The 12,713-nt window shown below is 38.5% G+C and overlaps 2 protein-coding genes across 2 annotated transcripts; both read left to right on the plus strand.

Annotated features, from left to right (window-relative positions):
- Positions 1-27: 27 nt before the first annotated feature.
- On the plus strand, positions 28-8,536 carry MONOS_13548 (uncharacterized protein; the record flags this gene model as incomplete). Its single annotated transcript, XM_067866260.1, has 1 exon — positions 28-8,536. The coding sequence occupies one exon, from the start codon at positions 28-30 to the stop codon at positions 7,801-7,803; it is 7,776 nt and encodes a 2,591-aa protein (XP_067724976.1). The 3' UTR covers positions 7,804-8,536.
- Positions 8,537-9,518: 982 nt separating this feature from the next.
- MONOS_13547 (putative protein HEAT INTOLERANT 4) lies at positions 9,519-12,055 on the plus strand. The gene is made up of 3 exons (XM_067866259.1): positions 9,519-9,778; positions 9,849-10,258; positions 10,345-12,055. Exons 1-3 carry the CDS (start codon positions 9,553-9,555, stop codon positions 11,350-11,352), a joined length of 1,644 nt encoding a protein of 547 aa, XP_067724977.1. The 5' UTR covers positions 9,519-9,552; the 3' UTR covers positions 11,353-12,055.
- The last annotated feature ends 658 nt before the right edge of the window (positions 12,056-12,713 follow it).

Below are 12,713 nucleotides of genomic sequence, written 5' to 3' on the forward strand. Positions count from 1 at the left end.
CATGAACCCATAATCATCACAAAATCAATGATTCCCTTCGTTTTTCTTGTGTGTTTGTTGCCAGCCATTTGTGGCAAAGAAAGAAACGACAAGGTGAGAAATGAATATGATGCTTTCCATGTTCATGGAATGGAGAAGAGTGGAATTTTGGAGAGGAGAAGCGTTGTTCGGATGTTCTGCGAAATACACAACTCGTCAGTTGAATTGAAGGGGATGTTGCTTGAAAAGCCAGATGATTGTGTGATGATTGAAATAAGAGCAGGATCATTGCTGCAGGTTAAGGGGAGTGCGTTTGCGAGAAACAATGAGTGGAATGGTCATTATGTGAGGAATGGAGGGGCATGCTGGCTGATAAACGCGACTTTGGGAATTGGGAATGGTCATAAATGTGGAATGATGGGGAGTTTGGTGAAGATGGAAGGGAGTGATTTGTCTTCGTTGTTTGTGAAAAACAGTGAGTTTGAGGATATTGTGTTTTGTGAGAGTGGATGCAGTATTTTGAGAGATGGTTCAGGAAGTTTTGAAGGAATTAAAAACTGCATATTTGCAAATATCACAAAGAAATATGATGAGACAGAGAAAATACAAACTGGAAAAGAGAGGATGATGAAAATGAGCTTTATGGAGGATTGTGTTGTTGAAAGATCGATGAATGTGCTTGAGGGAGGGATTGTGAGTGGAACAGAAGGATCTGGTTCATTCACCTGCAACAATTGCACATTTGTTCAGAATGAAAGAGTGGACCGGAGAGTTAGAAATACAGACAGACAGTCAACAACTCAAACACAGACATTTTCGAACGCTGAATGGATTGGGTGCTCTGCTTCATGTGGTGGTGCACTATATGTGCATGACAATTCGAGTGCAACGCTGACAGTTGAGAATTCGTCGTTTGTGAAATGCAACGCGACATCCACAAGGGGAGGGGGAATATTTGCTTTGAACATTGCAGAATGCACAGTGAAGCATTCCACATTTGTTGAGTGCTATTGTGTATCATCAGCATATTATGGAGGTGCTGGAGCAGAAATTTCTGGAATAGCAATCCAAGCGTTTGTTGAAAACTGTTTGTTCAAAGATGGATTATCTGGAAATGATGGTGGAGGACTTGGGATTTGGAGTTCAAAAACATTAAAAACTGAAGATTGTGTATTAAACTGTTTTTTCCAAAATTGTTGTGTAAACAATGTGGCAGATTCTGATGGTGGAGGATTTATAAATTGGGATACAGTTGATAGAATTGTTTTGAGAAACTGCCTTTTCCAAGGATGCCATTCAGATTTAAGAGGAGGAGCCATAATGATTATGACCAATGGATATTGTGGAAATCTTTTATGGTTTTGCTTTTTCCACAATAACACAGCACAACATGGAAATGACATTTTCATACCTGACAACAGCACAGATTCCCAAGTCATTTGGTGCTTCTCAACAAGCATAAATGGAAATAGATATTATGCAGATGGAGATAAAAGCTATTGGCTTCCAAATGAAGGAGGAGGAAGCAGATTTGTTGCTTCTGTGGAGAATCAGACAAATGCAAAAGACACATTCAGCTGTGGGTTGAATGAAAGTTGTGCATGCCTCACCATCAGCCATTGCCTTTCCCAAATGATTGAGGGATTTGTGGAGGAAATAAAGGTGTTGAGTGGAACAGTTGCGGAAGGCAAAGGAATTGATGTTGGGGAGAAAACAATCACTGTGAATGGAGCTTTGCCAGCTGGTTCAGCCATTGAAACAAAATTCGAGGGAAATGGACTGAGTCTGTTTTGTGTTGGAACAGGTGAATTGACTGTGAGTGATTTGTCTGTGGTTCACAACACATTGTTTGAAAATAACCGACAATGCATTCTGTTTGAGGTTGAGGGAAGTGGGTTGATGGATGTGAAGCGAATGAGTATTTCGATGGATTCAGCTCATTCAGAAGAGAGGAGCATTCAGAACTCACTTGTGAAACTGGAAGGGGGAGAGTTGAAGATGCAAGATGTGAGATGGGAACAAACATTCAGCATCACAAGTGTGATATCTCTGCCTCAAGAATCATCTGTGATATTGTCTCTGGATAATTGTGTGTTCAGCAACATTGTGAGAACAACAGCAGGATCATCTCTGATAAGTGTGAGTGAAGGGTCATATTCGATAACTCTTGATGGATGCACGATTGATGGGTGTGGAAGTGAAGACTGTGAGTTTGGAGGGGAAATGATGGTTGAAATGGGAAGTGGAAGTTCATTGAATGTGAAAGGAGGCACTGTGAAGAACTGTTATGCCTCAGCCACTCAAGGGAGAGGAGGAGGGATTGGGCTGAAAGTGAGAGACACAAGTGCAGAGTTTCTGATTTCATCAGGATTTGAAGGGAACAGGGCCAGATGGGGAAGTGACATTTTTGTTGACTCTATCGATCTGGAATCAACAGCAACAAGTGGGAAGATCGCTTCATTGACTGCTTCATTGGAAACAAAGAGCAAGATGCAGGGATATGAAAATGGGGATGAATCGTTCCCAATTCCACTGTGTGTCTATTTGTGGAACAACTTTTCAGCTCCAGCGTTTGTGGGAGGAGGATCATTGAGCCATGATTTCTCGAAGTGTGGATTTGAAGAGTTTCCGTGTTCATCCATTTTGAAGGCAGTGTCGCTCCATTTTGAAGGGAAGAAAAAGGATGTTGCTCTTCTTGAGCCATTTTCCTTTGAGGAAGAATTGGAGTTGATTTCGAATGAATGGAGCATTGCATCCAAAGAGAATGAGATGAAGTGCGATGTTTCTGATCAGAAAGAGGGAGCTCAAAGTGGATTGATAAAAAACGCAGTTTCTGTGTGTGTGACTGGCATTGTATTTTCTTTGAAGAAATCACTGACATTTCATGAAAGTGTGTTTGAGTGTCATTCAGGGAAGCTTGCACTGAATGGATGTGGGATGGAAGGAGGCACTGAGACTATTTCGACAGTGTTTGTGAAGGCTGTTGGAGGGGTTGTGGAGGTGAGTGAGTTTGGATCAGAGAATATGAAAATTGGAGATTCATCGATATTTGTTGTTGAAGGGGATGCTGAAAGTGTGCCTTCGATGAATATGACTCATTGCGATTTTTCCGAAATCACATTTGGTGATGGGAGTGTTGTTGAGTGCCACGAGGGGATTATTGAAGAGATGTCGGGATGCACATTTTCATCGATCACTGGTTCGAAGGGAAGTGGAGGATGCATCAGCATTGTGAACAATAAGGATGATGATAATGATGGAAGAGATTTCAAAGTGGAAATAAATGACTGCACATTTGAAGGGTGTGCTATAACTGGAGAGGAGGGAACTGAGATTGGAGGAGGTGCACTCTTTTATGAGGCATCTTCAAAAACGAATCTGTTGATAAGTTTGTGTTCGTTTTATTGTTGCAGAGCACCATATGAAGAGGGAAGTGTTGGATATGGAGGAGGAATAATGTTGAAGATGCCGAAAGAAGAAGAAGAAGGAAAGGCAGGGTTTGTGATATCCTCACCTGTTTTTTCATCTGAGAAGCCGAACAATGCGAAATATGGGAAGGATCTGTTCATTTCATCTCCATCGCTTGCCAAGAGCATCAAGAACGAAACACTTCCATTTGTGAAAGACAGACTGGAGATGCTGACAGAAGACTCGATGAGAGGATATGATGGAGAAAACAAGGAGTGTGCAATCCCACTGATCTATTTCTGGAAATCTATTGGATCGAGTGTTTATATTGCAGAGGAAGGAAACAATGTTATTGTGTGTGGGTTGTTGGAGTATCCATGCCGATCAGTTGATTATGGAGTGAAGCGAGGGAGTGACTTGGGGATTGAATCAATTGCAGTTCAGGGGATTTGTGATGTGAGGAGTGTGATTGGGATGAATGGGATGAAAATGGAAGGAACAAATGGGGAGTCAGATAAAATCCAATTTGCTCAAACAATTGAAGGGAATGGGGATGCTGTTGTTGAATGCAAAGGTGTTGTTCAGTTCGGTGAATTGGGGATTCTGATTCCCAGTTCCTTTGACAACGGAGCAAATATCCTCATCCAGACAGGTTCAGAAGCAATCAAAACGAGTGTTGTGAGCTGTTCAATTAATAGGAGTAACAACGTGGAAGATAAGGTGTCATTTGTTCTGATCAGTGCATTGAAAGGAATTGTTTCGATTGAAAAGACAGAAATAGCTGGATTCTCAACGATGCATGAGATAATGAGCATATCAGCTGATTGTGTGACAACCATGAGCGATGTGTCCTTTGAAGATATTTCATTGAGTGGGAAAAGTGCAATTGCGATGAGTGAAAGTGTGATTCCTGGAAGGGAGAATGATAATGCAGAAGAAGTGTGGAACATTCTATTTGAACAATGCACATTTGTGAATGTGAAGCACAATGGGTCAAGCAACCCTTCGTTGCTTTGTTGTGATATTCCAAAAGAAGCGCGATTGAAAATGGAGAATTCAACGATTGACAATTGTGGATCGACAAGTTCTCATGAAGGAGGAGGAGTGTTTTTCCTTCTCAATGAGAGGGGGAGATTGGAGATGAATCACACAAATGTGACAGAGTGTTTCTGCTCGAACATCGGGAGAGGCGGAGGACTGTTTTTGAAATCGCAAAGTGTCTCACAGAAGACTTTGCCATTTGTGCTGTCGAACATCACATTCCTTCAGAATGTTGCATCGAAGGGGAGAGATGTGTTTGTGAAGTGCACTGACCTTGACTTGCAGATAAGTGAGTCACAATTCCTGATAAATTTTGGGGAGCCATTTGTGAGGGAGCTGGCGATATGGGGATGCACAGCAGACAATTATGGGGATGAAGAGGATCTTCTGAGGAGAATGTTCGGGTTCAGGAGCGAATTCATATTTGTGTCATCGATTGTGGAGAACAGCAGCGACAGCAAACAGTGTGGGGAGATGAAGAGCACATGCTCATCGCTGAATGTTGGGGTGAGCCACATCATCCCATCAGATTATTCGCAGCTGTTTGTTTGGAATGAGACAGAATTGACTGGTTCGTGCTCAGCTGAGAAAGTGACGATCAAGTCGATGGAGGCGAGCAGGAATGGGGAGATAAAAGTGAAAGAGATTGAGCTTGGGAATGAGGGAGTTGTGATAACTTCGGAATCTGTTCGAATTGAGAAGGTGTCATTTGTTTTTGGTGGGATGGAGAATATTGTCTGCTCGTGCTTGATACACCAGCTGAATGGATCTCTCATTCTGGAATCTGTTTCATTCTTGTCAGAGAGCAGAACAGCAGAAAACACACAGACCCTTTTTGACTTTTCTCTGATTGTTGTTGAAGATGGGGTATTTGAGGCAGAAAAGTGCAGTGTTGGCCACTTGAGCTTCTCGAAGCCTGTATTTGAGATATTGCATTCAGAAAGGGTAACATTTGAGGATGTGGGAGTGGATGATGTGGAATGCAAGGGTTCGTTGATTGAATGTGGGAAAAGTGAGAAATTGAGCATTTCGAAGTTTGCAGCCACAAACATTGAGTTGGAAGAAAAGAGTCTGATCTCACTTGGAAACAGCCACTCATCACTCGTTTTGTCATTGGTATTATCATCATTCAGGAACATCAGCCGATCAACTTCTGGATCAAGCATTGTTTGCTCAAGTCAGCCGATGAGTGGATTTGAGACGTGCAACTGCTCGTTTCACGAGTGCACATCAGAATCACAAAAGGGGAGCCAGGTGGCGATAACAAATGCAAACAAAATGTTTATCGATTTGTGTGTATTTGAAGGGAGTATTGTTTCAGGAACAGAAGGGAATGAGATCACTGATGAAGTTTGCAAATGGAATGGGTCAGTTGTTGACTTGTCAATGAGTGAAGCAGTTGTGAGAGACACCACGATTTGCAACTCGTCGAAGGGAGGGATGAGTGTGAGTGGAGGTACAATAATTATCAAAGATGGAAGATTTGAGAACAACAATCCTTCGATTGAGAATTACCCATCAGTGAGAAGAAACATTATTTGCTCAAATTCTGCCTCACTAACAATCTCCAGTTTGAAAGGAGGAGATGGAGTTTTACCAAATACATCACTTTGGATTCTGAATGAAGGATGTAATTTTGAAGGGATTATTTCCGAGAGGGCATCTCCATTCTTCATTCCAGTGTTGGAGAGTGTTGAAGCAAAGGAAGTGGGAGAAGAAGTGGAGATTGTGTTCAAAGGAAAGGAGCTGCTGCCATGCGATTTGTCATTCATGGTTGTAAAGCAGATTGGAGAAGAAAAGCAGATTGAGCAGCATGAGTTTGGTGAAAGTGGATATGTGTCAGAGACCGAAGTTGAAGGGAGACTGCCAAAAGAGATGATAACGGAAGCAGGAGAAGGGGTGGAGGTGAGTGTGTGCATTCTGTTTGGAGATGGAAATAATCCATCATCAACAGATTCTTTCATCCTGAAGAACAAGAGCGAATCAAAAACAAATGGAGAAGAAAAGCTTGCTGAAGGAGGAAAAGAAGGGAAATCGTATTTGTTGTTGATTGTGATTATCATGGCATTTGTTCTTCTAATCATTCTGATTGTGGCAGTGATATTCATTGTTCGATGGAGAAAGGTGAAGAATGAAGCAGAAGATCTGAGAGAGATTGTGAATGACACAGTGAGAAAAGATCCGAAGCTGATTGAGATGGTGACGATGGAGATGTCACCTGAGGAGCAGTGGAGGAGAGCAGAGAGGGAGGCAGAGAAGAAGAATGAAGAGAGGATGAAGAAGAGGGTGTATGAGAAAAGCTTGGGGCACTCAGAGTCATCTGAGCATCTTCTGTCTGAGAGTGGTTCCACTGAATATATTCTGGGAAGAGACTCTGATAAGATTCCTGAATGGGCATTGGAGAAGGTTGAAGAAGAAGAGATTCGAAACAGAACGCCATCACCATCAGTATCTTCCACATGTTCAACTGATTCAGATTCAACATTTGTTCGTGGTGAGGATCTGTGCCCGACCACTTCATCGATGTCAAACTTGGTGGATGCAATGGCCTGTTCATCACCTCATGAGAAGCTGATTGTGGATTTGAGGGATTCATTGTTCATGCTGCTGCATGGAAGGAATGCGAAGAAGGAGATGGCGATTGGCTCGTTGAAAGAAAGAGAACAAACAGCTGCACAGATATTATTCTGGGTTGCGAATGGAGCACTCCATTCATTTAATGAAATGGAAAACCCTCTTCAGTCATTGGCCAATCTGAGTCCTCACATTGTTCTATTCTCAGAACACATGGTGATTTGTATTGTGATGCACTCTGACTTATTGTCAGATGATGATTCAGATTCATCCTCCATCTCTTCATCAACTGTTGTGACATCTGCCAGTGATGATGATGATGATGATGATGACTCCCTTCCCTCATCAGCATTTGAAGAGGATGAGGATGCGTTCAGAAAGGAGTGCCTGAGGTGGAAGGCGCCAGAGCTGCAGATGAACAAGAAGATGGGGGCGACGAAGGAGTCAGTTGTGTTCTCGATTGGGATGATGGTGTGGGAGTGTGTGACACTGGAGATCCCGTTTGGGGAGTATGAGGGAGTGGTGGCAGGGCAGAAGATAGTGAATGGGGAGAGACCAGACTTTTTGAAGACTGAAGGGAGCAATCTGGGTGGATTGATCATTGCGTGCACTCGGACAGAAAGTGTGGATCGCATATCTCTGGGAGATGTGAAGAGAGAGCTGATTGGGAACTTTCCACCAGGAGCAGCGATGCTCACAGTGACAGATGCATTGGGGCTGATGCAAGAGAGCGAAGGCAACGAAAGAGAATCCAAGGAAATTGGAACAGAAGACGAGTCTGAAAATATGAAATTTGAATAAAAACAATGGAAAAACAAAAAAGGGAAGAGAACGATGAATGAATAGAGCGACAATTGGGAGATGAGGAAAGTGAAATAGAAAGAAGGACAAAGGAAGTGGAAATTGAAATTGACTGAAAGGTTAAGGAGTTTGCAAAAAGAAATTGTTTCAAAGAGAATTATTGGAAGGAACATGAATAATGAACAGCTAGAAAAGACAAAGGCAGGTTCAGCATTGGACAAAATAATCAAAAAAACAAAAAGCCAAATAGAGACAATACTTCCAGAAAGACGATCTTTCATTAATTTGGAAAATATTAATTGATTCAGGGAAAATGACTGACCCTTTATTTTTGCATGAGGAGCGACTTGCTAACTTAGCGAGTGTTTGAGCAAATGGGAAATGCACACTCAGGGTCAGCTCATTTTCTGTGATTTTGTTTCTTTAATCGTAACTCCGACTTTTGAATTTTCGACTGCTTTGTGCAGAAACAAATATTGTCATATTCATCATTTTTCACAATCAGAGTTTTTGTTTGAAATATTTAATTTTTGTGTGGAAATAGACATTATCTTTATTATCATCACTCTTTGTTCAATCTTTGGTTTTCTATTTTGATTAGAAAATCTTTTTGTTTATTTTTTGTTTATCTTATTTGTATATATTCATGCACCTCACCAGAATTATTGTTATTCAGTTATTTGTTTTTCTCATTTCATTTTTCTAACAGCAACATCCACTGCAATAATTGGAACATATTTTTTATTTATTATTCTGTTTTTTATGTTTCCATCTGTCAAAGCCTTGACAAAATATTTTACAAATCATTCATTTCAAAGACCTTCGATACTTGAATTGATAAACAGATGACTATATTTTCTTTGATTGAATATTATCGAATTCATGAAAAACTATTTTCATTTCGTTAATAATTATGTCTGAACCAGTTTCATGAGAAAGCATTTTTTCCTTTCACAAAGCACGTGATAATTGTGCCGATTGGTTAATTAATTTCACAATGACAACAAATTTTGAGAATTGTTCGATTGAATCTTACTTCAAAAGGGAATCGAAGAATGGGAAAGAGAGTCATCTCTCTTTTCATGTATTTTGATCAATGTTCTTTTTTATTCTGTTGAGCATTTTGCTATTAGAAAAAAAACCAACTTGTTATTTTCACCTTTGAATTTTGAATTTTTTTCACATATACTGTTGAAATCAAAACGAACTTCAAATATTTTGAATATCAGATAAATTGTGAACAAATATGTTTTTCATAAATTGAAATCACAAAAAAAAGTTTCTTCAAAATCAGTGAATTTGAATCATTGTTATTCCAAAAAGAAGAAGGATCATTTTCATCATTTTCAACAGAAAATGGGAAAATATTTTTTGCTTTATAAATTTTGTTCCATTCTGCACATAAAATTGTATTCCTCAATTTAAAAATTTTTCTTTTGTTTTTTTTAATATGAAAATGAAAAATCTATCATGAAAAGGTCGTGGAAAAAGTTTGGAACAAATTGTTGTTTTTTTCAAAAATGCAAAAATTTTACACCATTTTGTTTCTGTTTTTTAACTATTTTTATTATTTTGAAAGGCTTCGAAAATATTTGAAATTCTAAATTTCTTCGATTCAATACATTATAACTCATCTTAATTTTCGGTAATAATAAATGAAATTCCATTTACAGAGAAATTTTCAAAAAAATATTTTGAATCAGTAATTATTCTTCAGATCAGTTTTGTAATTGTTTGTTTTTGGTTCAAATGCAGAAAAAGGAGAAAAAGCCGCGCTCTCAACAAAAGGATTGGATTATACCTGAAGAAGCAGATAGCGCACCAATTTGGAAAGAAGTTGCTTTGGTTGGGACGGAATTAGATCAGATTCCTGAAATTCATTCACAACCATGGTTTTTCCCTCATCTTGAGACAGAACTCAATGAAGGAATTTTATCACAAGGCAAAGATGTTTATCTTTTTGGATCTTCAGAGCGTATGCGAAAATTTCCAACACAGTACACAAGAAAGCAATTTAATTGATAATTTTTTTTTGTTTTTGTTAGCTTTGACTTATCCATTTGCATCAACGAATGTATATATGGTTCCAGTGATATATGCTATTTCTTGTAATCTTCCACCATTTAATTCCATTGCGATTACATCCGTACAAATGCAAAATGAACGAATTGTATCTTTCAAAGATCTTAAACTTGACTGGGTGCCATTTTCGCTTCCAGATGCTGACCCTTCTGATGCTGTTACGCGCGTTCATGTATTGAAAAGCATTCAACGAAAAGCTTCTGCTAAATCGCTTTCAACAGATCAAATTAAAAGTTTCACATATGCAATACCATATGTGTACAATCCTTTTAGAGGACCTCCAGAGGAATATGATACTACATGTTCAGTTCCTGTTATGGTTGACGGGCAGTTGAAACCTTATGAAATTGATTTTCAATATGGAGATCTTCGGGTTTGAGAAGAATGTTGTTCAAATAGTTTAATTTGTTTATGAATGAAATATTGATAAATAATTTTGTGTACCTTTTTTTCCTCTAGTTTGCAATTGATGATATCATTGAGCAAAATTCTCTTCCGGAAGCATCGAAAGAGGAGATCAAGGAACTTGTCAAAAAGACCGTTATCGAAGCTCGAGAAAAGCTGAAAGCACAAAAAGAGAAAGATGAACAAAGAAAAGCCGCAATTTCACCTGAAGAGCGCGAGTCGCTGGAGACGATGAAAATATACAAGTTCTACCCGTCCAACTGGCAAGGAGAAAAAGCAGCGACAGTCAACAGGTATTTTGGCAAGGCCGACCAAGTGATGGAGCCGAAAGACATTCAGCACAAGACCTTCCCGACTCCTGTGCCCACATCGCTGATTTCTTCGTCAAGCGGGATGGGCTCATCTCCATCTGATGGCGCTGCTTCTTCTTCTTCTTCTGCTGCTGCTGCTTCCTCATCATCAGCATCCTCATCATCGTCTACTTCTTCTGGTGGATCGTCTTCTGCCTCGTCTATTCTTCAGATTCCGCGCCCTGCTGCATCTGGAAGAGGGCGTCCTTTGAAGCCATCTTCTCTGCTTGTCGAAGCTGAAGTGGCAGTTTCGCGGAGGCGAAAATCGAGCGGCAGGCGCAGCACAGCAGGGAAGAAGGAGAAAAAGAGCTCGAAAAGGAAAAGTGCAAAGAATGCGGCTGGGTCAAAGGCAAAAGCAAGTTCGAAGAAAGCAACAGGCGGAAGAAAGCGGAAGGCCGGGAGCAAAGACGGGAAAAAGGAGGAAGCCGACTCGGAGAATGAAGAAGGAGAAGGAGAAGGAGAAGGAGAAGAGGAAGGATCAGATCTTCTTTCATCGTCAGAGGACGAGCTCAGCTTTAGCTCTGATTCAAAAGAAGTGAATGAAAAGAAAGAATTTGACGAATCCGACTTTTCACCTTCCAAGCGGACGCATGAAGATATTGAAAAGGAAGACGAAGAATTGAAAAAGGGAGAGAAAGCGGAAAGCAAAGAAGCGAATGAGGAAAAGCCCGAGAATAATTCCTCATCGAATAAGAAAGTGAAGGTTGAGTAAAAGAAATATGATTATAACTTATATTTATTTTTGTTTGTTTTAAATATGCTTGGATTGCTTTTTCTAAAAGAGAAAATCTGTGGAATGTTAACAACTTTATTTATTAAGAAAAGCTTAATAATCTTTTTTGAATCTGCTTTTTCTTGTTCTTTTGTGATTTCTTCTTTGATTTTTCTGCTTTTCTGTTTTGCCTGAATTTTTGAATAAAAAGATATTTTTATTGTTCCTTCTTTTATCTTTTCAATCTTGGCTTCCGTCATGTGCATTTATTCTTTTTATCGATCTCTTATTTAAGTTTCTATGAAGGCGCATTTTCATGACCTTTATTTCTTAATTCCATTTTTCGTGCAAGTCCCACTACTTTTCTTATGCAATCTCCGCAAAATAAAAATAGAATTTTTCTTTAAAATGAAAATATTTAATACATTTTTTATAATTTATTGGAGCCCTGATACTGAAATTTTGTTATCAGCTCGTTTTATTCATTGTCAACCTTACAGGCCAGAATATTAAATAAATTTTTCTTCAAATCAGGATTGAATTTTCAGATTTGAAGTTGTGGAATAACTGCAAAAATATGATGAAATCTTCTTTTCTTTTTATTATTATTATTACTATTACTATTATTAAAATGTTGAATACAAATCTCTTTCTCACATTTAATCAAGTGAGCTGAAAAAACCACAATTCAAAATCTACAAAAGTTTCAAATAATTTTATTTTGTTGCGGTGGAAATTATCCATTATCCAAAATATCGAGGGAAGCAGAGCTATGATGGTTTTGAATTCAATTCTTTAAAGGATATTGTTTCGTACTCTTTCATTCAAAAAATATGACAGTTTTGAAAGAAAATTTTTTGACTGCAGAATTGTTTTCTTTGTTTATTTGCTTTTATATCAAAAAAAAAATAAAAAAAAAAAAAAAAAAAAAAAAAAAAAAAAAAAAAAAAAAAAAAATCATTTTTTTTTTGTTTTTCTAATTTTCCTTTGAAAAAAACATTCTTTAATAAAAGCATAACTTTGGTTCATTTCAGATTGTGTTTCAAAAAAACGGATAAAATCGATTTCTTAATGACTTCAAAAAAAAAAAAAAAAAACAATAATAATAATAAAAAATTAATTCTGACAATTTTTCTAAGAACATATGGGGGAAAATACGATCTTTCTTGCTTTTTTTGCACATCACATTTAAAAATTGCTTCACTCATAACTTTGTTACGCTTTCTCAGATTTAAAAATAAATTTGATATCCATCTCATTCAACAGGCATCATTGAAATCAAAACATTAAGTATTGTTGCATTTCACGAATGTCAAAAAATTAACTCATTTTGTTGATTATTTCTGTTCACGAAATGTCAA

This window comes from Monocercomonoides exilis (genome assembly GCF_001643675.1).
Source record: "Monocercomonoides exilis strain PA203 chromosome Unknown scaffold31-1199392, whole genome shotgun sequence".
Taxonomy (NCBI): domain Eukaryota; phylum Preaxostyla; order Oxymonadida; family Polymastigidae; genus Monocercomonoides; species Monocercomonoides exilis.